This window comes from Vulpes lagopus, chromosome 18 (genome assembly GCF_018345385.1).
Source record: "Vulpes lagopus strain Blue_001 chromosome 18, ASM1834538v1, whole genome shotgun sequence".
NCBI classification, from domain to species: Eukaryota; Metazoa; Chordata; class Mammalia; order Carnivora; family Canidae; genus Vulpes; species Vulpes lagopus.
The window spans coordinates 31,284,591-31,312,211 of NC_054841.1; the positions used below are offsets into that span (position 1 = coordinate 31,284,591).

Genomic DNA, 27,621 nt, shown 5'->3' on the forward strand with positions numbered 1-27,621 from the left:
CTCTGCTCTTAGAACCCTAACACTACATGCACAACATGAAAACTATATTCTAGTGTAGATTTTTAAAAAGGATGTGATCTCCATGTATATGGAAAGATACACCCAACAGAATAACTGGAAAAAAGGGAAATTATAGAACTATACAATGGGAACCTGAGTTTTTATTTATTTATTTTAAAAGATTTTGTTTTCATAGAGACACAGAGAGAGAGAGAGAGAGAGAGAGAGAGAGAGGCAGAGACATAGGCAGAAGGAGAAGCAGGCACCATGTAGAGAGCCTGACGTGGGACTCAATCCAGGGTCTCCAGGATCACACCCTGGGCTGCAGGCGGCACTAAACTGCTGTGCCACCCAGGCTGCCCGGAACCTGAGTTTTAAAAAGAAGGATATATATGTTTATGTGCTTACGACACTTCTGGATAGGTGTCTAAGAAACTTCATTAGACAACCTTAGAGACTGGGTCAGGGAGTAAATGTTTACCTTCTACTGCAAAACGCCTACTTCTAATTTTATAACCATGTTCCATTTTGAGTGTTTTCTCCTTACCAGGGACACGATTACCCTTATAAAAAGGACCAAATAGGGGCAGTGCCTGGGTGAATGAGTCAGTTAAGTGTCTGACTTCAGCTCAGGTCATGATCCCGATCCTGGGATTAAGCGGAGTATTGGGGGGGGGGGGTGTCCTTGCTCAGCGAGGAGTCTGCTTCCCCTCTTCCTCTGCTCCCTGCCCCCTAGCTTGTTCGCTCTCTCTCTCTCAAATAAAACCTTAAAAACAAACAAAAACAAAAAATTTGGTTTGGTTAAAGCCTTCTGGTCTGAGTTTTACTTTAAAAACAGTTCCCAGGGGATCCCTGAGTGGCTCAGTGGTTTAGCACCTGCCTTCAGGCCAGGGCATTATCCTGGGGTCCCAGGATGGAGTCCCACATCGGGTTCCCTGCATGGATCCTGCTTCTCCCTCTGCCTACGTCTCTGCCTCTCTCTGTCTCTCTCATGAATAAATAAAATATTAAATAAATAAATAAAAATAAAAACAGTTCCAAGGATAATGCTTTACAGATCTCTTTTACATAGGAACTTCAGTAAGAGTACTGGGCTCCCCAGCCTGCTCTCCCATTACCAAATGAACTTAACTTTGGAGGTTGCTTCAGGTCAGCCCTCTCTGTCCCTCATTTCCTGAGTCCTAATTTTTTCCCATATGCACTCACTCTGTGAGTGGTATCATCCAGTTTTTAGTTAGTGTCCCAACAATGACTCCCTAATTTCTATCTCGGGCCTAGACTCCCTCCTGAACTTTAGATCCATGCTTTGCAACTGCCTACTCAACAGTCCCATGTGGATGTAAAGTACAGATCTACAATTTAACATATCTGAAAGTGAACTCACCTTCCCCAATAAACCTGTTCCACCTACAGCCCTCCAAATCTCAGTTGATGACCCTTCCTGGCTTCTAGTCACCTAGGTCCATAAGCTCACAGTAAGAGGAGGATTGAAAAGCAGTCTGACCCATATGGTCAGTTATCTAAAAATGAAGTTGGCCCTGAGTATTGGGATCAAAGATATCATATAATCATTAAAATGTTTTCTGAAATATACTTAAAATTAATTCACTTTAAGTCTAGGATTTAGATTTTGGCATTTTAATTTCTTTTGAATATGTCACTTTGTGCAAGCTAGGAAGCAGAATCAAATTAAGGCAGTCTGGTCCACCTAGGGATCCAGGCTGAGTCTTGCAATCTTCAGCAGAATGACATCATAATGTAAGGTGCTAATAAGAGGTTTATAATCTATAAGTAACAACCATTTATCTACATTTTTTCCTTAGGAAACAGCCAAAGTCCAGTCCTTAAAGGCATGATATACAGAACATCTTGATCTACAAAGAACAGAATGACCCAAATTAAATGCTGGTCAACTTACTGGTGGACCAAATCAAAGCTGACCAAGGATTCCTGAACAGAGAAAATGTTTACCTTTTGGAAACTTGCTCTGAGATTTAAAAAAGTCCTGGCTATTAATGAGAAAGCAAGTAAAAAATATTACAGATGCACCCACACTGACATTTGATTTTGCCAAGGTCTTCCACTGGAACACAAAGTTAGAGAATGAGTGTAGGGGTAAGATACTTAGATGTTTTCAAAATAAATTACTAGTAATATGAAATTTGACATATTGAATTCTTCCATTTGCCACCAAAACAAACTGACAATGAGGACTATTTAAAAGAAATGCTGAACTCTAAAAAGGGTGGCAGCAGTAACACCTTCCACTATATAATAACCTCCTGCTTTCCCACACCATTAACATTGCTATTCTTCCAAGATAGATATTTGTGTGGAAAAAGTTGTCAGCTTTTGCCAGGGCCAGTTAATTTGTAATTGTATGCTCGGTTGACATCATGAGGGTGGACCTTTAAATCTGGCCATTCTTTTGTTTAACATCTGCAAACTACAGAATTCCTTAGCCAGTTTCTGTTCTCAGTCCCATCTGTGTTTCTTCTTCTCAGGGTTGAGGGTGGGCGCTAGTCATCAAAATCTGGAATGTCATCGTAGGAGTAACCCCGGTAGCCTTTGGAAGCATAGTAGGCAATGCGCAGGTGGTAAAATCCTGGCAGGAACACCAGAATGCCAATGATCAGGACAGGAACGGCTCGGTCTGCCCCCTGGTGGCAGAAGGAGGCAAACACATTAGTAAGATACAAATTATAAACTGTAAAATAAAACACAGCCATACATCAGGGTCTTACACTCTTTGGAGCATTTCCTTTGGGTAGTATGCTACCAAGGGAACAGGTTTACATCTTTTTTTCCCCTGATTATAAAATGCAGAAAAACTGAAAAGCACTAAAAATTAAAAAGTCAATTGTCCATCTTCACCCATATTTTGCTTATTTCCTTCTGTTTCGCCATTGTAGTTTCCAGTTGTGAACACACCATACCCTGTGCCTTGTTTTAGTCTCTTATTACAAAACAAGCAATTGCCAAAATACTATGAAAAGTTCTGCACTGGGGGTGGGAGATAGGCAAAGGAGACAAGACAGACAAAAGGTACAAACCTCCAGTTACAAAATAAGGAAGTTCTGGAGAAGCAATGCATAGCATGGGGACTATAGCTAATAATACTGTATTGTATTAGCAAGTTGCTGGGAGTGTATATCTTAAAAGTTCTCACCAGAGGGAAAAAACAATGTAACTATGTAGAGCTAGATGTTTTTGTTTTTGTTTTTTTAGAGCTAGATGTTAACTGGACTTATTCTGGTGATCATTTCCCAATATATACATATATTGAATCATGTTATACAATTGAAATTAACATGTCATAGGTCAATTACACCCCCCTCCCTCACTGTTAGATATTTTGGTTGTCTCTCACTTTTTGTAACTGTACAGAATACCACAATAAATGTCACTGTTTTTCCTGGCCTTTCAGATTATTTCTTTAGTGTATATTCCCATGAGCACAATTCACAGGTCAAAAAGGAAGAAATAGTGTTTAATGATTTTATCAGTAGGGCTTCAGTTATTTTGGGAGTTCCAGGAGGGCAGGGACTTTGTTCATCCCTATATCCCCAGGTGTGCCCAACATATAAATGTATTAAATAAATGAATCCACTTTTATAAAATTGCTCTGTCTTTAGGTAGAATTTTAAATGTTTATATAGTTAAACTTATCCTCTTTTCTTTTGTGATTTTTCCCATTTTTAAAAAATGATTTTATTTATTTGACAGAGAGAGTACAAACAGGGGAAGTGGCAGAGGGAGAGGGAGAAGCAGACTCCCCGCTGAGCAGGGAGCCCGATAGAGGGCTTGATCCCAGGGCCCTGGGACCATGACCTAAGCCAAAGGCAGACGCTTAACCAACTGAGCCGCCCAGGCTCCCCTTTATCACAGGTTTTAAGCTTTTCCTCATCTAAAGATTTAAATCCAATCTAAAAATCTCCTTTTAACAGGGCTAGTTATACAGCGTACATTGTTAGGTTATCATCTTACGCTGTTTTTGTTTTTGTTTTAAAGATTTATTTATTCATGAGACACAGAGACACAGAGATACAGGCAGAGGGAGAAGCAAGCTCCTCCTCGAGGGGAGCCTGAAGTGGGACCTGATCCCAGGTCTCCGGGACCACACCCTGAGCTGAAGGCAGATGTTCAACCACTGAGCCGAGCCACCCAGGCATCCTTATTGTTAGGTTATCTAACTCAATATAATTTTGGCTGCTTCACTTACAAACAGAAATCAAAAGAAATTAAGTTCTAATTAACTCTACTCTTAAATTTACACTGGAAATTGTTTTCTAAAAGATACCTATTTCCTGATTCCATCACAGAAAAGGCCTAGAAACAATGAAAACCAAAGCAGGAGCACCACTAATGCCCAGTCTGTGATCTCTCTAAATCTACTTCCTATAAAGAAACTAGGGCTCTTCAGAGAAATGGCTGTTTACAAGCTGGGAGACAGGAAATATATAGATAAGCCTGGGATAATTTGCTGTGCCAGAAAGCAAGAAAGCTATCAACGGCTATGTGGGTCACATTTAAAAGACAAAGGAGTAACACGAAGGGGTCCTACTGACCAAATATGGAACAATTTAGGTATTAAAAAGAATACGGGGGATCCCTGGGTGGCGCAGCGGTTTAGCGCCTGCCTTTGGCCCAGGGCTCGATCCTGGAGACCCAGGATCGAATCCCACGTCGGGCTCCCGGTGCATGGAGCCTGCTTCTCCCTCTGCCTATGTCTCTGCCTCTCTCTCTCTCTCTGTGACTATCATAAATAAATAAATTTAAAAAAAAAAAAAATTAAAAAAAAAAAAAAAGAATACGGGGGGCACCTGGGTGGCTCAGTCAGTTAAGCATGTGACTCTTCATCTCAGCTCAGGTCTTGATCTCAGGATTGTGAATATAAGTCCTGCTTTGGGTTCCACGCTGGGCGTGGAACCTACTTTAAAAAAAAAAAAAAAAAAGATTGGGATCCCTGGGTGGCGCAGCGGTTTGGCGCCTGCCTTTGGCCCGGGGCGCGATCCTGGAGACCCGGGATCGAATCCCATGTCGGGCTCCCGGTGCATGGAGCCTGCTTCTCCCTCTACCTATGTCTCTGCTTCTCTCTCTCTCACTGTGTGCCTATCATAAATAAATAAAATTAAAAAAAAAAAAAAAAAGAATATAGACTATGAAACACAAATATGTGAAAGAAAAAATAGTTTACAATGATACTCACCATTCTCTGACCCCTTTTAAGATTGCTAGATATATTTTTATACAAGTTGTGAAACAGAAGTAAACATTTTTCCTATTTTCACTATACACATTATATTTTGTGGTAACCAGATGGTAGATTTGAGAAAGTGCTTTATAGTGGAATTTCAGCTAATGACTACAGAAAATGATTGAAGTGGATTCATTAGTATAAACAGTGATGGGGGGCATCCCTGGGTGGCTCAGTGGTTTAGCGCCTGCCTTCGGCCCAGGGCGTGGTCCTGGAGTCCCGGGATCGAGTCCCATGTTGGGCTCCCTGCATGGAGCCTGCCCGCTTCTCCCTCTCCCTGTGTCTCTGCCTCTCTCTCTCTCTCTCTCTCTCTCTCTGTGTCTCTCATGAGTAAATAAATAAAAAATCTTAAAAAAAAAACAAACAGTGATGGGGAAGTTTATAATAAATGAATTAAGCTGAAGACACTTAAACCCAGCAATCTATCTTAGTATCAACTAAAAAAACCCTGAATCTAAGCAAATTCCTATATCTAAAAAAAAAAAAAAAAAATGAAGAACAAGATCAAAGATATCAATACAGCACCCCTAAACTTAAGTAAAAACTGTTATAGATGCATACTGAAGATGCACACTTAAGAATACCAGCAAAACAGAGGTACCTGGGTGGCTCAGATAGTTAATATCAGACTCTTCATTTCAGCTCAGGTCACAAGCTCAGGGTTGTGAGACTGGACTCCACATGGAATCTGCTTAAGATTCTTTCTTTTTTTTTTAAATGGTTTTTTTTTTTTTTTAAGATTTATTTATTTATTCATGAGAAACACACAGAGAGAGAGAAAGGGGCAGAGACACAGGCAGAGGGAGAAGCAGGCTCCATGCAAGGAGCCTGATGTGGGACTCGATCCCGGGTCTCCAGGATCACACCCTGGGCTGCAGGCGGCGCTAAACCGCTGTGGGACCGGGGCTGCCCAGATTCTTTCTCTCTCCTTTTCCCTCTGTCCTCCATCCCACCACTCTCTCTCAAAAAATAAAATAACGAACATCAGCAAAATGTAAATTTGGTATTTGGCTTCATACACAGAAAACACAGTTGGAATACACGAAACAAAATGTTTATAGCTGTTGATGATGAATGGTAAGACACACGGGGGTTTAAAATATTATTTCATTTACTTCTGTTTTGTTTCAAATACCTGTAATAAAAAGTGAAAAAACTTCACAAAACCCAAAACTTATTAGTGATTTTTAAAATTAACATATTTATCCTTATTTAAAAAGTAGTCTTTTAGGGGATCCCTGGGTGGCACAGCGGTTTGGCGCCTGCCTTTGGCCCAGGGCGTGATCCTGGAGACCCGGGATTGAATCCCACGTCGAACTCCCGGTGCATGGAGCCTGCTTCTCCCTCTGCCTATGTCTCTGCCTCTGTCCGTCTCTCATGAATAAATAAATAAAATCTTAAAAAAAAAAAGTAATGTTTTATAAACCACACAAAGTAAAATGGTATTTGCTGCATGTGGATCTCACCTCTACTCTCAATTTTTAGTATATAATTTAGAGTCCTCTGGGATTGATACTGCATGCTTCAATTAAGGTTAACCAAAGGCACAGTCCTGAAGTTAGGTGTTCAAACACAGACTATACCAAGTAAACATCTGGTGACCATATAATACTTTTAAATAGATAGGGACCAAAGGCAAATCAGATTACTTCTTAAAAGCCATATACAGCCATTTTATTACAACAGTGCTACTATTCCCAATTTCTGTCATGTCCACAGTTTTTCAGGTCGTGGCTGTGTTCTCTGTGTAGAACAATATGACCATCATCCCCTGGCCTGGTGTGTGTTGAAGAACACACATGACGTAAGATCATCATTATTAGTTCAGATCAAGATGGATGCTGTTTATTACTGTATATATATAGCCTGAGAAAAAGAACCACCAAATACCACTTCAGGTTTTGAAGATAACACTTTGAAGCTCAACAAGAATTCCAACCAAACCTAATGTAAGAAGGATCAGACTCATGAGTCACAAGTCCTGGCTTAGTCGGTGGTTCCAGACCTATACAAAGCTCACTGCTTCTCCCCAAACCTGGAATAGTATGTCTGTGCACTGTGAAATTACAGTAACACATTCTACTCCAGTTACAGCCATTACCAATCAGGAATCCTCAATCTTAGGCTTGGCTTTGCTGTTTCAAACCATGACTGGGAAGGTTGCTCTACATCTTGGAGGGAAAATGTACCTACCTGTCCCCACCCACCTAGAAACTGTGGGACAAGCATGCTGTTACTCAAAAGAGGAAACGTATTTTGTACAAAACGTAACAAAACGTATTTTGTCATCTGAGAACAAAATCTAAAAGAAAACTCTTTTCTTCTTTCTGCTAGAGTGTACAGGAATCATACTAGACATGAATATAAAACAATACAGCCCAGACTCACACTTTAAAGATCTCATGGCACATTCCCACAAACCCTTCAGCTTACCCCTTTGCTGATATAGCCAGCCAGAAGGAGGGAGCCTATGATTATGAGAAAGGCACCAATCAAAAACAGCACTGTAGCAAGCGCAATGGCCTTATATGGGATCTTAGGAGGGCTCTTCTTAAACTGGAGGAGAAACAAACAAAAAAGGCAGAGCATTATGAAAATACCAGGACTCAGACACTTTAAAACAAGGACGATAATAAGAACCAACCTAGATGCTTTGTGTGTCTTGAAGGAAGTCCTACTTACCCACGATAGCTCTGGGAGAGAAAGGAAAGGGACAAGCCGGAGGTGAAGCTCCAGTTATTGCTCTAACAGTCACCAGAGGAGTCCCAGCAGAATGTTACTCTTTCTACTTCTAATCTCATTCCATACCATTCATTGTACCATAAGAAAACATTTTTTTTTTTTTTTTACAAAAATAAAAGACACTTTATGGTCATTCATTGATTAGACATGTGTTTATTAAGTGTCTGGCACATGGAAGGTTGTACTAATCTACAGGAATTCAAGAATGAACATCATGCTCTGGAGAAGAAAATATGTGATTTTTGGCATTCAAAGTTAAGCCAGCACATAGTCAAAGGTCTTAGAGATAGCTTTTTCTAAAGCATTAGTTGCCCACCCCCTGGATCAAGTAACCCGACTTGTTAATAAGTTTGATTCAAAGTTAAGATTCAGAGACAAGCTTTCTAAGGTTTGCCTCATTTCTGTATCTGACCTAACTGGCTGGAAGCTTCCCAGATGTACTTTCAAAAAAAAACCCCAAACCTCTCTCCTTCAAATATGAGTCCAAAGAGCACAAAGTAATTGATTTATTTATATTTAAAGGGACGGGTTCCTGCTTTTTCCTCCTTGGCCCTGGGTCCACCTAAACTATCCTAAGGGGAAGTGGGCAAAAGGAGATGCTACACCATTAAGAATTTTATAACTAATGATCAGGGTAGGATACAAACTTAACAAATATTCTGTTTTACTTACTGTTTGCCACAAAGAATACCTTTAATAAATTGGATCTCATGACATCAGGAAAGAAGGAAGATTCCCACAATTTGCTGGCTTTAGCAGTTAGTTTCTCCCTTAAAAGATGAACTGGCTTTGACTAAAGTGTAAACGAACCAATGACACAGTCCTTAAAAAAAAATTCTACTTAACAAAACACAATCTGAGTATTTTTCAGAAAAAACAAATAAAATTTGTAATTACTGGGCTTTGGCATTACAACTAAAAAACTCTTAGAAATGAATAGTATTTATATCGGTTTGAAACTGCTCTACCAAGGTCCCTCCTTCAGCAAACTATGGTTGAAAGGGTCTCAGAGCTTAGTTTCCTTCTTGTTCCTTCTAACCCCTAGGGACAGTTAGCAGAACCTCTGCCTGGAAGGTCTTCCTGCTAACTCAACAGAAACAGAGCCAGCCAGTCTCACCAGCTCCCTTCCACATCTACCTGAAGGTCAATGTAGCCATCGTCTGTGCTGGAGAGCCTTGAGTATTTCACTTTACTACTGGGGATTCCAGTAGCCAGGTTGGTACGAGACGGCATCATAACACACTGACAGAGCTATTGCCTAAAGACAAAGAAAACTGTTATTGTTGCAAGTGACAACAGTGTGCTACGTATATTGGAGTTTTGAGCCTGAGATGTCATACTAAGCAACTGGCAATTTATGTTCCATTGCACTTGAAATCTGGTATTTCTTTGACAGAGTGAAAACATTCTCATGTATCTACCTTGGTTTGTCCTCGTAGAATGAGAATCAAAACATTTGCCAAGAAACAGGCCTCATATTTGTCTTGTCACCAATGTTCCTTTGCATCTTAATTTTTCCAAAGCCTCACACAGAGTAGGTGGAAGAGTGGTGACTTAAATTCTGCTTTAATACTGCCTGGCCCCAGTCCCTGCTTCAGGAAAAGGCAAGAGGAGCATATGCTCAAATGATTCTTTTATTTGCCAGGGAGGAAGTTGGGTGGGATACGGAATACACTCACATCAGCATTTTGTTGATTCCCTCTAATGGCATCATTCTTTTAATGCAAAAAATCTGTAGAGCTTCCTGTAAATTTGGCTGTCAGCACTATCAGTACTGGTTATCAGTCAGCACGGTACCAGTGCCAATCTGCCTGCCTCTCTGCCCCACCCCAAGCACTGAAAGTAGTGATTTCATTTTCCATATTACTTCTATGGTTTCCTTAAAAGAAAAAAAGAAAGGAATAAAACCTGTCTTTTGTTCAAAATAGTCAAAGCCAACTTCAGTAATTAAATCACAGTTATTTTGTCACCAGTTTAAGAGATAGTAGGGAAGATTAAAAAGCAGTGACATTTAAATCAGAAAACATTTGTAATTTGTGCACTTTTCCTCCATTAAATCACAAAATCATGATTAAAAAGTAAATCTATTTTGATTGTGAAGCTATTTCTAAAGGTGAAGTGTAGGGGCAGCCCCGGTGGTGCAGCGGTGCCGCATGCAGCCCGGGGCGGGATCCTGGAGACCTGGGATTGAGTCCCACATCAGGCTCTCTGCATGGAGCCTGCTTCTCCCTCTGCCTGTGTCTCTGCCTCTCTCTCTCTCTCTCTCTGTCTCAATAAATAAATAAAAAATATATATAAAAAAAAGGTGAAGTGTATCTGTAAAAAGAGAAAATTATGTATTTTACAATAAGTGCAACATTAAAAAAACAAACTAACCAGAAACTATAAAGACTTTGCCTTCCTCTGGTATGACACTTTGGAAACAACCATCATCATTAGAACAATGTCAGTTAATAATTACCCAGTGTTGGTACCTACCAGGTACTATTATTCTAAGTGCTTTCTATATATTTTATCTATAATATTAATGAGCTGTTTCCAGTGGCCCGTAGTCAACCTCAAATAACTAGCATTATGATGGAATTGGTGCTAAATGCAAATGTCCCTTTTTAGCAATTATATACCAGTGCAGAAATCAAGTACTCAATCAAGTATGCTAATTTATATGCTTTTCTAAAGTTAGCTCAAACTGCATCTAATACTAGATTTTTAAGTGTTGCGATCTCGGTTTCATGATAATCTAAATTTAACTCTATAAAGTCCAAATTACCGGTATGTGGGAGTTTGAGGGAATTTAATCACTTCAGATTTGTATTCTTTTCAAAAAAAGTTTCCGTACTTTGCCATTACCTATTCCTACACCTGCATCAAAACATAAAAAGGCGCTGGGTGTAATAAGGAACAAGGGAGACGAAAGCTTACTGGTGTCAAAGAGTAAGAATTCTGCAAGAGAAAGGAAAAACGTAAATCGAGGTTTTCAAAGTAGCAGCCCAAGTTCCCAAAAGGCTTTTTTTTTTTTTTTTTTTTTTTTTTTTACCGGTTGCACCACAACCTGCAAACTCCCTGCCCACGCCAATGTTGCAAGACCTTGAAAGCATCAGTGAAGCAGTCAGCGCAGAGCCTGGCATTAGGTGCCTCCACACACACACTACCTTCCTGCCCGTCTCCCGACCTAGCCAGGAAGACAGGAAAAACCGACACGAATTTAGGCGGAAAACAAACAAAACCGGCTTCTGGGAAGAGGCCAGCATCGGCCGGCCTGGCGAACGCTCCACATCCAGGACGCGGAGCTAGATTTCGACGGGCAGCGCAGTCTCGGCCCCGCCGGCGCCTGAGGGGGGCGCTTCTGCTCCCGCCCCGCCGCACGCACGCCTTACCGGAGCGCCGCGCCAGGCCGCCCGCGCGCCGACGGCTCACTCACGGTTGGCAGCGGAGGCGCCTGAGGCCTCATGGCACGCCTCGCCTAACTGTCACCCCGCCCCACCCGAGCTCGACGCCGGAAGTGATGCGCCGAAAGGCAGCGCGCCGGAAGCGGCGTCACCGGGAGCGACGCCCCCCTCCTTCCGCTCTCTGGAAGGTCCGGCTTTGGCCCTGCGCTAGGGGGAGCATGCTGCGGGAGGCTCTGGGAGCTGCGGCGGGGGAGGGGGGCGCCGGTGGAGTCTCGCCCTGTGAGGTCTCGGGAGTCGCTGCGGCTGGGGCTGCGGCCCGGGCTTGCTGCCGGCCCCTTCCGCTGGGTGTCTGAGGTGACCGGCTGCCCCGTTTCTTTCTCTGATCCCTCGCGCAGTGTTGGGAGCTCAAGCGGCACCCCTGGGAGACGGAAACCCCGACAGTGCAGCAACCACGGGAATGCCAAGCCGCCTATTCACTGCCCGGGCTGTAGGCCTTCCTCGCCGTGCCGGTGGTCTCCGCTGGTCAGTACCCCACCACTACTGTCGTGGCCCCACATTCTAGTGGTTTCCCTCTCCTCTCGATCAGGATGTCGATCCTTACCCAGATAAGAGGCCCGCCCACAAGGGACATTTTGCAGCACATGAAGCTTTGTAAATGTCAGATTTATTAAAGTATAATTTACATACAATAAAGTACAATTGGATGAGTTTGAGAAGTGCATACAGTCTTGGAACCATCACCAGTCATATAAGTTACATCATTCCCAAAACCCGTCAGGCCCCTCGGCAGCCAAAGTCCTTCCCCACCCCAGGCACACAGAAGGTCCAGTAACTAGAACTCCGTCCAGGTATTACAACAAAGAAACCTGTCATTTAAACCACCAGCACAAAATACACTGGGATAAAGGACTTTAATGAAGCAATTCTCAACGTGTACTATGCCAGTTTGTGACACAATTAGTAACACTTCAACAGTCTGTTTCACAACTACTAGTCCCAAAAAAGGCTATTTATACTACAAAAATTATTTTTGCACAAACATATTGCTTGGGCCCTATCAAATCTACTAAATCTTTCAAGATTCTTTTAAAAGGCTCCCTAGGCTAAAGAAACACTGGCCTATAGCAATGCTAGTCTTCTAAAGCCCACAGCTTTGGATACAAAAAGCTTCTGAAAAAAGTGTTAGTTTTCGCTAAAAAAATATATAGGGTTTGGTCTACTCTCCTGTTCATTTCTTGAACTCAAGTTAGAATACCAAAATAAGTTTGACAAGTGAATCCCCAAAAATATCTTGTCACCTACTGTATTTGGAATACTTCATTTACATGAAATGGTAGCTTGAACTGAATTCCCTAGGATACTTCCAACAGTCCAAATGAAGGCACGGTCTTCTGATATTTGGAATTCAAATAACTTTTATTTAAATTGAAAAAAATTATTTAAACTGCATTTAGAGTCAAAACCCTTTTGTTATGAAAATCACGAGAACTTTTTAGGTAAGGCAGAAATATTTCTAGGTTAACAAGTCCAGATTTGACTTTATTCTTTAAACAAATTGTAAAGGATGAAGAAAAAATAGGTTATTTACAGAAAATATCTACATATGTACTCAGAGGTACAAATTTGATGACAGAAGAAACATAAGTACATGTTGGCATCTCAGAAGCAGTTCTTAAAGAGCTTAATTTTATTTTCTTGGATTTTAAGAAAAATATCTAAGATCCTTCTTCATCCTCAATCTTGGGAGCCAAGTAGTACTTTAAATGTCCCATATCAGCAATTTTATACTCTACAACTGAAAGAAGACAGGAACATAATTAATTATTGAGAAGTAACACATATGCAATCTACAAAACAAGATTCAACAAATTATCTTACCAAGGGGTACATCTGCAGACATACTGAGTGTTACTGTAGGAGACAGCGGAGTGGCTTTTGTAAAGAAGTTCAAGTATCTCAGTGCAAAAGTTAGCTGAACTGGCTCATTCATCTCTATGGTAACCTGAAAGAGAAAACAAAAGATTAATCATATTGAAAAACATCAAGAAAGTTACAACTCATTAGTTTGGAATGTACATTTATTTTTAAAGATTAGAGAGCAAAAGAGAGAGAGAGAGCGCATGCATGCAAGAGTGAGCAAGTGGAAGGTGTTAATATTCAAACACACTCCCAGCTAAGTAAAGAGCCCAAGCAGGGAGATCATGATCTGAGCCAAAACCAGGAGTTGGGAGCTCAACCGACTGAGCCACCCAGGAACCCCTAGAATATACATTTAAAAACCAAACAAACAAACAAAAAAAACATTTATTAGTTTCATATCATTCTTCAAAGTAGCCAATTTTGAGGAATGGTAAATAAAGCAAAAGACTCAGGCATTTAGTCTTTCCCATTTGTACTATATATTGCTCAGGTAAACAAATTACGTGATAAGAGAAAGCTCTTTATGGGAATACTTTTAATAATTAAATCAGCTAATAAATGAAGGAATGAAATATATTATTATAACCCTAATGACCTAATGATTCTAAATGATTATTATGGCTAAGAAAATACATGTACACACCTCACACCTACTAGAGGTACACACACCACCATCTGTAGAGTATTCTTGCTCTCATTCCCAAAACAAAGAAAACACTGAATATCATCAAGCCTCCGGAGCTGTGGCTACCAGTTTATAGGAAATACAGGTTAGATAAACATATTAATTGACAGAGGGATACAATGGGCAAAATCCAGACTTTGGGAAAACTCAGTGACAAAGGACTTGCTTCAACAAATTGTAATGGGGGAGGGGGGCAGAATTGAATGGAGAACCAATGAACTAAAAGAAATCTGAGGGATGCCTGGGTGGCTCAGAGGTTGAGGGTCTGCTTTTGGCTCAGGGCGTGAATCCCACAGTCCAAGCAAGGATCGAGTCCTGCATCGGGTTCCCTGCATGGAGCCTGCTCCTCCCTCTGCCTATGTCTCTACCGCTCTCTCTGTGTCTCTCATGAATAAGCAAAATCTTTTTTCTTTTTAAAGATAGATTTATTTATTTATATTTATTTATTGAGAGAGAGAGAGAGAGAGAGAGAGAGAGAGAGGCAGAGACACAGGCAGAGGGAGAAGCAGGCTCCATGCAGGAAGCCTGATGTGGAACTTGATCCCGGGTCTCTAGGATCACACCCCGGGCTGCAGGCAGCGCTAAACCGCTGCGCCACCAGGGCTGCCCAAATCTTAAAAAATAAAAATGAAATAAATTAAAAAAGAAAAGAGGGCAGCCTGGGTGGCTCAGTGGTTTAGCTTCAGCCCAGGTCGTGATCCTGGAGACGCAGGTTTGAGTCCCATATCAGGCTCCCTGCATGGAGCCTGCTTCTCCCTCTGCCTGTGTCTCTGCCTCTGTGTGTCTCTTGTGAATAAATAAAATCTTAGAAAAAAAAATTAAAAAAATAAAGAAATCTGAGGGCCTATCAACAAACTACAATGTATGGTGCCTATTAAAATCTTGATTCAAATTTCTGAAATAACCAAGAAAATAGGAAACACTGCTAAATTTTTTTATTTTATATTTTTGCTAAATTTCTTAATATCAAATAATGAATGTCATTAAATGCTTATCCTTCAGATATAAGACTATTTATAAAAGAATTAATTTAATTAAAACAAAAAACCTGGGTTGGCAGGTGAATTACAATGTGATTTAGGAGACAGATAATGCAGAATTAGCCTCTGGACTTTTGCTACTAATATTTTAAAGTCTTCATTTAACCTGAGGGTTGACTACTTACGCAAGGGACAAGAATATCTAACATAGTTACCGTAAACTTAAAATGCCAGACACTATGTTAGGCGCTTTGAATATGTTACCATATTTAATCCTAATAAACCTGTGAGGTTAAAACCGTCAATTCACTTTCATTTACAAAATTAGCTGATTTTTAAAACATTTTTATTTATTCATGACAGACACGAGAGGCAGGCTCCATACAGGGAGCCCTATGTGGGACTCAATCTGGGACTTTGGGATCACACCCTGAGCCAAAGGCAGACACTCAACTATTGAGCCATCCATGTGTCCCAGAATTAGCTGATGTTGGTTCAAAGGCTACAAACCTTTTAAAAAATGCAATTACAAAATATTAGCTTATAAACGAGGATCTAAAAAGAGCACTTGAGGAACACGTGGGTGGCTCAGCGGTTGAACATCTACTTTTGGCTCTGGGTATGATCCTGGGGTCCTGGGATTGAGTCCCACATTGGGCTCCTTGCAGGGAGGCTGCTTCTCCCTCTGCCTATGTCTCTGTGTCTCTCATGAATAAATAAAATCTTAAAAAATAAATTAAATTAATAAAGTACTTGATTATATTGGAAAACCTTAATTGCCCCCTACTGGGCATACAGTGTAGAAAGCTAATATAAAGATTTATCGGGATCCCTGGGTGGCGCAGTGGTTTGGCGCCTGCCTTTGGCCCAGGGCGCGATCCTGGAGATCCGGGATCGAATCCCACGTCGGGCTTCCGGTGCATGGAGCCTGCTTCTCCCTCTGCCTGTGTCTCTGCCTCTCTCTCTCTCTCTCTCTCTGTGTGACTATCATAAATAAATTAAAAAAAAAAAAATTTATCTAAGAGCTCCTAAACGGTAGGTTTTTACCTCCAACTAGATCCGTCTGTTGAGTTGCAATTATCTTGCTATAGACTGAATGTTTGCTTCCACAAAAACTCATGTTAAAACCAAATCTTCATGTGATGGTACTTGGGAGGTAGGGCTTGGGGGGTTGCTAAATGCTATACCCTTCTAAAAGAGACCCTAGAGAGCTTCTTTGACTCTACCAGTTGAGAAGCCCACTGTCTGTGAACCAAAAAGCAGGTCTTCATAGACACTGACTCTGCCAGTTTCCCAGCCTCCACAACTGTGAGAAATAAACTTCAGTTGTTTCTAAGTCAGTGTCTATGGTATTTTGCTGTAGCAGCCCGAAAAAACTAAGGAACAACCTAATGTTAAACAAGGTCAGAATTCTCTTCAAAGTATTTTGTTTACTTTTAAGACACTACTTACAGCTTCCTCCTCCTTATCGACATTACTTGTTTGTGACAACTTGATATTTCCATTTCCTAGTTCTCCACTTGCAGAAAATTTCACTCCATCTTTTGCGCAGGAAATTACAACAGCATCTCCGATATGACTCAGATCTCGGCATATACGTGCAAATTCACCAGAAGGCATCTTTACCACACAGCTATATTCTTGTTCCTGTTAAAATGAAAAATTAGAGTTCACTTGCTGGAAAACTAAATTTGGCATTCTCATTTTTCTGAAGCCTCAGCATTTAGACAAGAATTCAGAATTTAAGGTTTTCTGATTACTTTAAAATATCACTCATTGTGTATTTCCATAACATACTCTCTAACTCAAAAAATAAATGCAGGTATAAAACAAGTATGTCATAAGAATAATCATACTAAGAAAACTAAAATTAAAGTTTAAATCTTTAATGATAAATGCACTATCCAGGGGAAAAGAGCCTCCCCCTAATCACCCTCCAGGCCTAAATCAAGAGGACATTAGGGTATGGCCTACAAATGATGATGCATGTGCAAGCAGGCCCAACTGCCTACCAAAACAAAACAAGAGATAGTAAGGATTTTAAACATCTCAACATTTCTTATGTTGATAAACCTCAACCTCACCTGAATGAATTTCTGCTAACACAGCTTTATTTTTATTTTAAAGATTTTATTTATTTATTCATGAAAGACACAGAGACACAGAGAGAGGCAGAGACACAGGCAGAGGGAGAAGCAAGCTCCATGCAGGGAGCCTCAGTCCTGGGACTTCAGGATTACGCCCCTGGCGGAAGGCAGGTACCAAACCGCTGAGCCACCCAGGGATCCCCTAACACTGCTTTAAAGTCTACTCTTAATACTCACTGGAATTCCAAGTTGTTCAACATCTAAATCCATTAACTTCATTTCATAGTCTGAAACTTTTTCTTGATCTACCAAAAGAAAGCAGATTGAAGAAAAGCACATAAGTTTATAACTATGCCATTAATAAGTTTTACAATCATTAGGAACATTTTCTTAAGTTTTTCACAACTAAGAGAAATATTTTACACTGCATTTAAGTTTCCTCTAATTTAGTAGAAGAGTATCACCTACTTGGAGCTTCAAATACTAGTGCCAAGGTGTCCGCATTATCTTCAGCCCTTAGTGTAATGATGTCTTCATTGCCAGCACATTTTAGTATTTTGGACATGCTAGAACACGGAAGACACAGGATTTAAAATTGCCACAACGTTCTCAGAATCGTTAAGATTTCTGACCCAATTAAAACAAGGAGTTACCATCTTTACCAAGGTCGTCTGAGGAATTGGTGAGGTAAACTAATCCGGCCATTTTGTAACGCAATTTGGCAGTATTTATTCTTAAACAGGCACACAGCCTACCATGAGCAATTTCACTTCCAGATATAAACAAAAGAGCAGCATTTCACGCACTGCAAATTGCAAATCCCTTTGGTGCGCGAAGCAAATTATTGGGTCCTGACGGTCAAGAAAAATGAGCTAAGATACTTATTAATACACACTGCATGTAGTCGAGGTCAAGTATTTCTCATAAGCCTCATATTTGAACATGTTTTCGGAAGGCGGGGTGGCTCGGTGGTTGAGCGCCTGCCTTTGGCTCACGTCGTGATCCCGGGGTCCTGGGATGGAGTCCCACATAGAGCTCCCTATGTGGAGCCTGAGGGAGCCTGCTTCTCCCTCTGCCTGCGTTTCTCACGAATAAAATCTTTAAACATGTTCATGTAATGATCAAAGAGCTGAAAGCCACTGCCCTGGAGAAATTTTAAGTCCAGGAACTTAGGGTGCTCACTGCGACTTCCTAATAATAAAGGACCAGAATCAACCGATGGTCCCTAGGTAGGGTGACATAACTCGGGCACATTATAAAGCGGTTAAAGGCAGTCAAGCCAAAGGGTTCTCATCCAAGGCCGCCGGCACTTAGTGGCCAAGGTGCTGTGTAAGTCTTTTCCCGGCAGCACGAAGAAGCCCGTCATTTTCCCGCCACCACCCGCTTTGTGACTTTGGCGCGGAAAACGCCGGTTCGCGCGGCTGCCAGCGCGGGCTTTCGGAACCGCGCGCTCCGCTAGATCCCGCCCCTGGGCGCCGCAGACCAATGAGAAGGCGCGGGTCGCCCACGCCAGCCAATGAGAACCCAGCTCGCAGGCGCTCCCGCCAAGAGCCGGAGGTGGGGGTGCAAGAGAGGCCGGCCCTTGGCGACCCCAGGGGCTCACCTGGTGAGGTTCACACCCATGGCCAAGTTGCGGTCGCAGCGGTACGTGTCGAAGCCCTCGGAGCGCAGAGTGAGCTGCACCAGGGAGACGTGGGAGGAGTCCATGCTCTGCAGGTTTACGCCGCTCGAGCTGATGTCCCAGCAGGCCTCGTTGATGAGATCCTTAAGCGCCTCCAGCACCTTCTTCAGGATGGAGCCCTGGACCAGGCGCGCCTCGAACATGGTGGCAGAGTCACAACGACACAGCTGCAGGCGGAGACGAAGAGGAAGTTGTGGCCGGCTTGGCGTCACGGGATACGAGCGAGCTGGCGAACGCAGCGGCGAGGGCCTGGGAGCCGGGACGAGCACAACCCGCCCGCTCCGCCTGCAACCGTTTAATAGCGCCGCGTCTGCTGGCGCGCGCTCTCCGCCTCTGCGCCGCGTGTGGCGCGTCACCACGTTGCCCCGCCCACTCCCTGGCGGACGGACTCCTGGGCCAATAGTGTCCTTGGCCTCTGCTCGAGCCCGTCCTCCCTGAACGTCCACTGAAGGGTCGGCTGCAGGGGCGGGGCGGGAGCGGGGCGGGAGCGGGGCGCCTCCGCCTCCCGCAGGACCGCCTTCTTGCTCCGGCTCGCGACGCCGGGCGCTGAACAAGTCTGGGCTTGTGACGGCCAGACCCAGGTTGGGGTTCTTTGAATTACAGTCTTGTGCTGCCTCCTCAACCTCCCGCTTCAGGACTAGAAAGACTTTAGCCGTGAAAGTGAAAGGCAAATCCAACCCACCGGGAGGAAGACGCCTGGCAGCCCGAGGAATACAGCTGTTTTAAAAGTGCATTTTATTTTTGCTATCGTAGAAGTGATGTTTTGATAAACGTGGCTAAACTGACCACTGAAAGATTGCAATCTACAATATTTTCCTAAATACAGATATCAGCAATCTTGTTTTAAAAGTCTAAGTTTATTTGCGTGAAAATTCTAATCTGCATATTAAAAACTTGCAGGGGGCACGAGGGTGTTTCAGTCAGTTGAGCCTCTGCCTTTGGCTCAGGTCATGACCCCAGGGTCCTGAGATCTAGATCCAAGGTTGGCTCCTGGCTCCCGGAGGAGTCTGCTTCTACCTCTCCTTCTCCCTCTGCCCCTCCCCAATATGTTCTCTCTCTCTTTTTTTTTTCCCCAATATGTTTTCTCTCTCAAATAAGATTTTAAATAAAGATTTTATTTACTCATGAGAGATACAGAGAGGCAGAGACGTAGGTAGAGGGAGAAGCAGGTTCCCTGCACAGAGCCTGATGCAGGACTCAATCCCAGGAACCCGGGATCAGGCCCTGAGCCAAAGGCAGATGTTCAACCACTGAGCCACTCAGGTGTCCCCATTTGTAAATTTTTTTTTTTTTTTTTAAGATATTCGTGAGAGACACACAGAGGCAGAGAGAGGCAGAGACACAGGCAGAGGGAGAAGCAGGCTCCATGCAGGGAGACCGCTGTGGGACTCGATACGGGGTCTCCAGGATCACGCCCTGGGCTGAAGGCGGCGCTAAACCGCTGAGCCACCTAGGCGTCCCCTCCCCCCCCCTTTTTTCCCCCACCCCCTTTTAAAAAAAGTTTTAAAGTCACTGTGAACAAAAACAAGAAAGCAATTCACCCATTTCTCCCACTCCCACCTCTAGTAACCACCCATCTGTTCTCCATCTGTGAGCTCCGGTTTTTGTTTTTGCTTTTGTTTTAGGTTCCACATAGAGATCATATGGTATTTGTCTTTATCTGATTTATTCACTTAGCATAATGCCCTCAAGATCCAACCATATTGTTGTAAATGGCAAGATTCCATCCTTTTTTGTGGGTGAATAATATTCTGGTGTGTATATGTGTGCATATGACAATTTCTGTATTCATTAATTCATCAATGGATACTCAGGTTGTCCCTATAGCTTGGCTGCTGTAAGCAATGCTGCAGTGAACATGCAGAAATATTTATCTTTTCAAGTTAGTGTTTTCATTTTTTTAAAATGTGTTTTGGTTGTCAAATTCTTTTTTTAAAAAAAGATTATTTATTTATTCATGAGAGACACACAGAGGAGACAGAGGCAGAAACACAGGCAGAAGGAGAAAGCAGGCTCCATGGAGGGAGCCCGACGTGGGACTCCATCCCGAGTTGCCAGAATCACACCCTGGGCCGAAGGCGGCGCTAAACCGCTGAGCCACCAGGCCGCCCCTGTGTTTTTATTTTCTTCGGATTACTATCCCAAGGTAGAATTGCTGGATTACATAGTAGTTCTATTTTTAATGTTTTGAGGAACTTTCATACTGTTTTCCATCATGGGTGCAACCATTTACATTCCCACCAAAGTGCACAAGTGTTCCCTTTATTCATTTCCTTGTCAACACTTACTTCTTGTTTATTTGATAATAGATGTGAGGTGATAGCTCATTGTGGTTTTGATTTGCATCTCTCTATGATGTTGAGCATCTTTTATATACCTGTTGGCTATAGGCATGTCTTTGGAAAAATGTCTATTCAGATTTTTTGCCCAATTTTTAAATTGGATTGTTTGGTTTTTGCTATTGAGTTGTGTAAGATTAGCCCCTTATATCCTTTATACAATTTGCAATTATTTTTTCCCACTTAGTAGGTTGCCTTTTCATTTTGTTGATGGTTTCCCATTGGTAAATTTTGATAGGGGGACCTTCATGTTTTATGTATGATCAACTATCCTTTGCATACATTTTAATATCAAAACATAATAGTTTTATCCATCTTTATTTTCCTTTCTTAGTTCTCTTGGAGTCTCCATTCCTTTGCAAAATGTGGAATCTTTTCATTCCAGGGAGAACATTTGCTTCACTAATAATAAATGTATATTTGGCTACTCTATTTCTTGGTTTTTTGCTTACATAATTACATTTTGGTTTAATGCTAGATCTAAGTGTAATCAACTTGAAGACATTTTAAACGGTGATTAAACTCCACCCATATGGTACCCACATTGCACATGGTCAGTTGAAATGATATATGGAGGGCAATGACCTGTTGTAGAAGGCCCTCTAATGTAGTAGGATTTTACCAGAAAAGCTAGCTGTTTGGAGAGTGGAAGAAAGAGTATTCTGGGCTGAAAGAATAATATGTTGAAAAAGGACAGCATGTTTAGAAGATGTTCAGATAGTACTTCATTTTAGAATTCGAAGATATTTTTTATGGGTAATTTCCCTCAGTTTTATTGAGATATAATTGACATATAATAGAACTCAAAGATTGATATGTCTGGAACACATTGGTAAAAGGGGGACTGGTGCAAGGTGAGGTTGCAAAGGGAAGTAGGAGAGCTTGTAGGACTTTGCAAGTGTGAGAAAATTATCAGAAGATCTTTGACATGATCTAATTTGTGTTTTAAAAGGATCACTTTAACATCTGGTAAAGGTGCTATTCCAGTCAGTGAGAAAAACAATGTATTAAGTGAATTATCAAAATTGATTAAATGTTTAGGAAATAATAAAGGTATAGACTCTTCCTAATAACTGTTCACCAAAATAAATTCCAGATAGATTAAAGAATTAAAATTCAAATAAATAAATTCAAAATTCAAATCCATACTGGCTCAGTCAATAGAGCATGTGACTCTTGACCTTGGGGTTGGTCCCTATGTTGAATGTAGAGTTTATTTATAAATAAAATCTTTAAAATTTTTTTCAAGGGATCCATGGGTGGCGCAGCGGTTTGGCGCCTGCCTTTGGCCCAGGGCGTGATCCTGGAGACCTGGGATCGAGTCCCATGTTGGGCTCCCGGTGTATGGAGCCTGCTTCTCCCTCTGCCTGTGTCTCTGCCTCTCTCTCTCTCTCTCTGTGACTATCATAAATAAATAAAAAAAATAAAATTTTTTTTCAAATAAATATAAACCCAATAAGATGTGTGAAAGTCTTTTGGTAAATATCCATGAGATCTTGCTATGGGCTTCTAAACATAAAAGGAAAGCCTCCATAAAACTAAGGAATGACTATGTACGTTTTATTTTATTTATTTATTTATTTATTTATTTATTTATTTTTTTACTACATACATTTTAAAACTCAGTACGGCTAAGAGCATTGTGTTGGTTAGTATAGTTTAAGTTTCACGACAGAGAAGCCAACTCAAACTGATCAAGAAAAAAGAGGACTTTATGCATCAAACAAAAGCCAGAAGTAGCTAGCTTGCAGTGTCCAAGGCTCAGTCTTAGTAAGTATATGAACAAAATGGTTAGCCACATTAATATACAAAAGTAAGTTAATGGGAGACAGAATTTTAATCTACCAAATAAATTAAAATTGTGTCAACATTCATTGTTAGGAAGAAATCAAGGAAGGGGACACTTTCATGCATTGAAGATTACAGTATAAATTGTAATTTTTCTGGTGGGAATTTGGTAATGTGTATGAAGCCTTCAAATTTTATTTATTCTTTGACACACAAATTCAACCTCTAGGATATTTGCTTAAATAAGTAATCAGAGATACTTACCAAGATGAAGCACGTTTAAGAATATTTCTTATAGAGGGGGGATCTGTGTGGCTCAGTCAATTAAGCATCCAACTCTTGATCTCCGTTCAGGTGTTGATCTCAGGGTTGTGAGTTCAAGCTCTGTGTTGGACTCCACGCTGGGCCTAGAGCCTACTCACAAAAAAACAAAAACAAAAACAAACAAACAAAATAATGTTTCTTGGAGAATTATTAAAAATTCCTCTGAAATTGGAAATAACCCTGAGGTCTAACAAAATATTGGTAAATTATGTTAAATCTATAACATGGAATACTAAACAGCCTTTCAAATACCATTCATAGGGCAGCCCGGGTGGCTCAGCGGTTTAGCGCCTCCTTCAGCCCAGGGCCTGATCCAGGAGACCGGAGATAGAGCCCCATGTCAGGCTCCCTGCATGGAGCCTGCTTCTCCATCTACCTGTGCCTCTGTCTTTCTCTCTGTCTCTCATGAATAAAAAAACAAATACCATTCTTAAAGGACACTGAATGATAAACAGAAAAGTCAGGTTATGAAATGGTATAAATAGTAGTATTCCAATTTTCTAAAATTGTTATACTAGGTGCAAGTGCATGGAAAATAGAAGGAAAATGCAATAATGTAAATAGTAATTAATTACCTGTGGCTGATACTACCACGAATGATTTTAATGTTTTCCATTATACTTTTCTGCATTTTCCAAATTTTCTTCGTGGGACATGTATTGATCAGAAAATGTTAATGAGGTACACCTGGGTGGCTTCTGCCTTTGGCTCAAGTGGAGATCTCCCCGCACCCGCACCGGGATTGAGTCCTGCCTCACACTCCTTGTGGGGAGCTTGCTTCTCCCTCTGCCTATGTCTCTGCCTCTCTCTGTCTCTTGTGAGAGACATTTATTTATTTAATTAGTTTATTTAATTTCTTTTATTTATTTATTCACAAGAGACAGAGAGAGGCAGAGACATAGGCAGAGGGAGGAGAAGCAGGCTCCATGCAGGGAGCCTGATGCAGGGATCACACCCTAAGCCGATGGCAGATGCTCAACTGCTGAGCCACCCAGGCGTCCCAAAATAAAATCTTTTTAAAAAAGAAAATATTAATGAATGTTTGGAGAGAAAATGTCATAAACTATTTTATATAATTTCTGGCAAGTTTCCTTATAAGGTGATATCTGTTAGAGTGATTCTTAAGTCTAGCTGCCCATTAGAAACACCTGGGGAGGAGCCGGTGGGTGGCTCAGTCAGTTAAGCTGCCTTTGGCTCAGGTCGATATCAGAGTCCTAAAATCCAGTCTTGTGTGGAGCTCCCTGCTCAGTGGGAAGTGTGCTTCTTTCTCTTCCTATGCTCTCCCCTATTAGTGCTCTGTCTCTTCAATAAATAAATTTTTAAAAAGAAAAAAAAAGAGAAACACCCAAGAAGATTAACAGCAAAAAAGCCTATTTTCTCTAGGCTCCATCTCTAGAAATTCTTATTTAGTTGGTCCATTACTATCTTTTAGAAACTCCCCAGATAATTCTGATAAATAATCAAGACTGAGTAGTACTGTTTCATGTGGGATCATGTGGGATCAATAGATGAATATTTGCTTAAAGCCACCTGCGCCCCTACATAGACTATTGGTTTGAAAAAATGAGACCTAGAGTTTTGCCGACATCTAGACTCTAGTTTAGATGGACTAATGATTGAGTACGTCTGTAAGTTTGTGGGAGGGCAGGATTTGCATTTTTGAAGCTTTAAGAAGCTTGACAATTCTGCAGAGCACACTCTCAATTCCATTTTGTATGTTGCCTCATTAAATTGAGGAAGGTTTAGTTATCTGAGAACATCTGTCAAACTAAATACTGAAAGGGCAATGTTGAAGGGCAAGATAAAAAGCAGATAGTCTGTTTATGTTTATTGACAATTTTTAAAAAATATTTTATTTATTTATTGGAGAGAGCATGAGCACAAGAGCAGGGCCAGAGAAGCAGACTCCCCACTGAGCAGGGATCCTGTTGTGGGGTTAGATCCCAGGACGCTGGGATCATGACCTGAGCTAAAGGAAGATGCTTAACTGAATGAGCCTTCCAGGCACACCTATTTATTGACAATTTTTAAAAGAAGTTGCTGTTTAAGGAATTGTTTATTGACAATTCTTCCCAGCTAAGAGATGAAAAACACTATTCAGGGAACTGAAGGATTTTCTTGTTGTTTGTACTAATACAGTTTTCAAATGTTTTTATTACAAAATAATTTTTATTATAGAATAATAATTACAACAATAGCTTTCCACTTATACTGAGCTCACAGCCCAAACATTCTGGGGGACTTGAGAATTTCTTGCTAGTTATATCAAGTAATCAAAATAACATCTAAAAATAATGGGAACTAATCAAGGAATGTAATGAAAAGAAGTCATTGTAAACAAGATAAGCCACAAGCCTGAAAGAAATGACGCTACATGAAGGAGCTAATATGAGGACTAGAAGGGAAAAGTCAGGGATAGAGGAGCAGGTGTAAGGTAATGTAAGGATTTTCTTCAGGGTGGAGATAGGGGGAGATCTTTACTTTTATTTTCTTTCTACAGTATATATATATATATATATAAAGATCTCCCCCTATCTCCACCCTGAAGAAAATCCTTACATTACCTTACACCTGCTCCTCTATACTATACTTTATATACTGTGTATATATATATATATAAAGAGAGAGAGAGAGAGAGAGAGAGAGAGAGAGACCCTAGTGCTTGCCTAAAGGCCTATTAGTATGACTTTCAGTGGTCTGAATACCTGCTCCTTGGTTCTCTACAGCACTTTAGATATGTACTAGGTTTAAGCTCAGTTAGCCTGGAAGGGCTTAGAGCAATGGCTGAGAAATTTGTTCAGGCCAAATTGTAGGGGTTTATCTACCCTAGTAATCATACTGTACACTCTGAAACTTTAATTGCTATGCACTGCTCTTCAGCCTCCTTTATATTAGGCTGGGTTTGAAAGGCAACAGTTGAGCTGGAACGACTGATGCGTTGCTTACTCAGTTGTGACCTTTCATAATTACGTACCCTAACCGTGAGGATCTGGATACTAACACCTCTATGTCAGAGGATGACCTTTGTGGCTTTCTTTGTGTTGACATCCTTCTACATCTCTTAGGTAATAAACCTTGCTTCATTTACTCAAGAGGTGTCTGATCTTTAGATGAAGAAGTAATCACTGACATTGGTCATAATGATGGTCACACGGTCCTCAACAGATTAAAAGAGCTTTAAAATGACCACGACTATGTTATTTATTTTTTATAAATAACATTGAAGCAAAAGACAAAATAAAATACAAAAGCAAAGCTTTCTATAAATTATGGCCTGGAAGGAGCGGTCTGTTTCTTCTCCCACAAAAAGCCCGCCAAGAATTTGTGCAATGCTGTGGGTAGGAAACCAAGCACACCCCGAACCTAGTCTACTGTCACTGTGAAGTACTGTTACAGAAACTTGGGGCTATACTTACAGAAATCAAGAAAACAGAATGCCTTTCTCAGAATTCTCACTACCTTATCCAGAAGCCACAGCTACGGACAAAATCGCTGACATGAAATCGCCACTCCTACGTGTGCGCGTTTCTCTCGGTTCGGTGACGGTATGCTTACAGGAAGGGACCCCATCTCACACTTGTTTTACACCCCTCCTAAAGCAGAGAATAAGAACCGCTGGAGGCAGTGCAGTGTTTGAACGAGGCAATATGGACAATGATTATCGTGGGCTTTGGTAACGAACAGATCTGTGTTCTAATTCCTAGCGGGCAATGTCTTTGTAGTTACGAGACCTTGGTCGATCCTTTTCCTTTAGGAGAATCTTTAAATCCATTCAAGTGCTAAGGATATGTCCGGTATACAGGGGGATCCCCTGTGAACGAGGCAGCCGACATTCCTGTCCAGGAAAAGCTCTTCTTTAGCAGTCCAGGAGGCAGAAATTTGAAAAACCGCGGAAGATCTTATCTGTAAAATAAACACCGTATCTACTTCTCTCTCTGTATGAGGTGAAGCGATTACTTAGCTCAGAGGCTAGCCTATTGAACACGCCGGAATTGCTAGAGACTGAAGTTTGGGCTTCGCTTCCTTATCACGTGAGTCTCTCCTCTTACACGGCGGGGCTCCCTCGGCTTTTCCACTTGAGGACCTGACGAGTGTCTCTCTGTACACGGGAGGGACGAGCCGCGGCTACGGAGGACCCCGAGCCGAGAGCAGCAAGCACCCAGCAGGTGAGAGCTCGGAGGATGCCGCCCCGCCACCCGCGGAAGCCGATTTACCTCTAGGACCCGGAGTGCCAGCGCCCCCAGTCCGCTGTCAGCCCGGGGCTCCCATTGGCTCGTCTGCTTCGGAAACGCCCGCCTCCTCGCGCAGCTGGCCCAATGCACGCCTCAGCGCTCCGCTCTGCTCCGCCTCCCGCGGCCCCGCCCCCCCGACGGATTCGCGTCATTGGTGGATCTCCGGAGCCGCGGTGGCGGCGGTGCGCGTGCGCGCT

The 27,621-nt window shown here is 41.8% G+C and overlaps 2 protein-coding genes and 1 long non-coding RNA gene across 4 annotated transcripts; all 3 read right to left on the reverse strand.

Annotated features, from left to right (window-relative positions):
* Window positions 1-1,622: 1,622 nt before the first annotated feature.
* TMEM230 (transmembrane protein 230) lies at window positions 1,623-11,177 on the reverse strand. Of its 2 annotated transcripts, none has more exons than XM_041732912.1 (4): window positions 11,152-11,177; window positions 9,137-9,257; window positions 7,691-7,813; window positions 1,623-2,660 (listed from the first exon to the last, which is right to left on the reverse strand). In XM_041732912.1, exons 2-4 carry the CDS (start codon window positions 9,233-9,235, stop codon window positions 2,520-2,522), a joined length of 363 nt encoding a protein of 120 aa, XP_041588846.1. In that variant the 5' UTR covers window positions 9,236-9,257; window positions 11,152-11,177; the 3' UTR covers window positions 1,623-2,519. The 2 variants fall into 2 exon arrangements, with proteins under 2 accessions (XP_041588846.1, XP_041588845.1); XM_041732911.1 differs by having other exon boundaries at window positions 11,087-11,171.
* An 859-nt stretch (window positions 11,178-12,036) lies between these two features.
* PCNA (proliferating cell nuclear antigen) lies at window positions 12,037-19,069 on the reverse strand. Its single transcript, XM_041732910.1, has 6 exons — window positions 18,664-19,069; window positions 17,529-17,626; window positions 17,298-17,365; window positions 16,426-16,620; window positions 13,267-13,390; window positions 12,037-13,183 (listed from the first exon to the last, which is right to left on the reverse strand). The coding sequence occupies exons 1-6, from the start codon at window positions 18,882-18,884 to the stop codon at window positions 13,104-13,106; spliced, it is 786 nt and encodes a 261-aa protein (XP_041588844.1). The 5' UTR covers window positions 18,885-19,069; the 3' UTR covers window positions 12,037-13,103.
* Window positions 19,070-22,639: 3,570 nt separating this feature from the next.
* On the reverse strand, window positions 22,640-27,524 carry LOC121477778. Its single transcript, XR_005984370.1, has 2 exons — window positions 26,609-27,524; window positions 22,640-23,282 (listed from the first exon to the last, which is right to left on the reverse strand). It is a non-coding gene; the product is annotated as an uncharacterized LOC121477778 (long non-coding RNA).
* Between the last annotated feature and the right edge of the window lie 97 nt (window positions 27,525-27,621).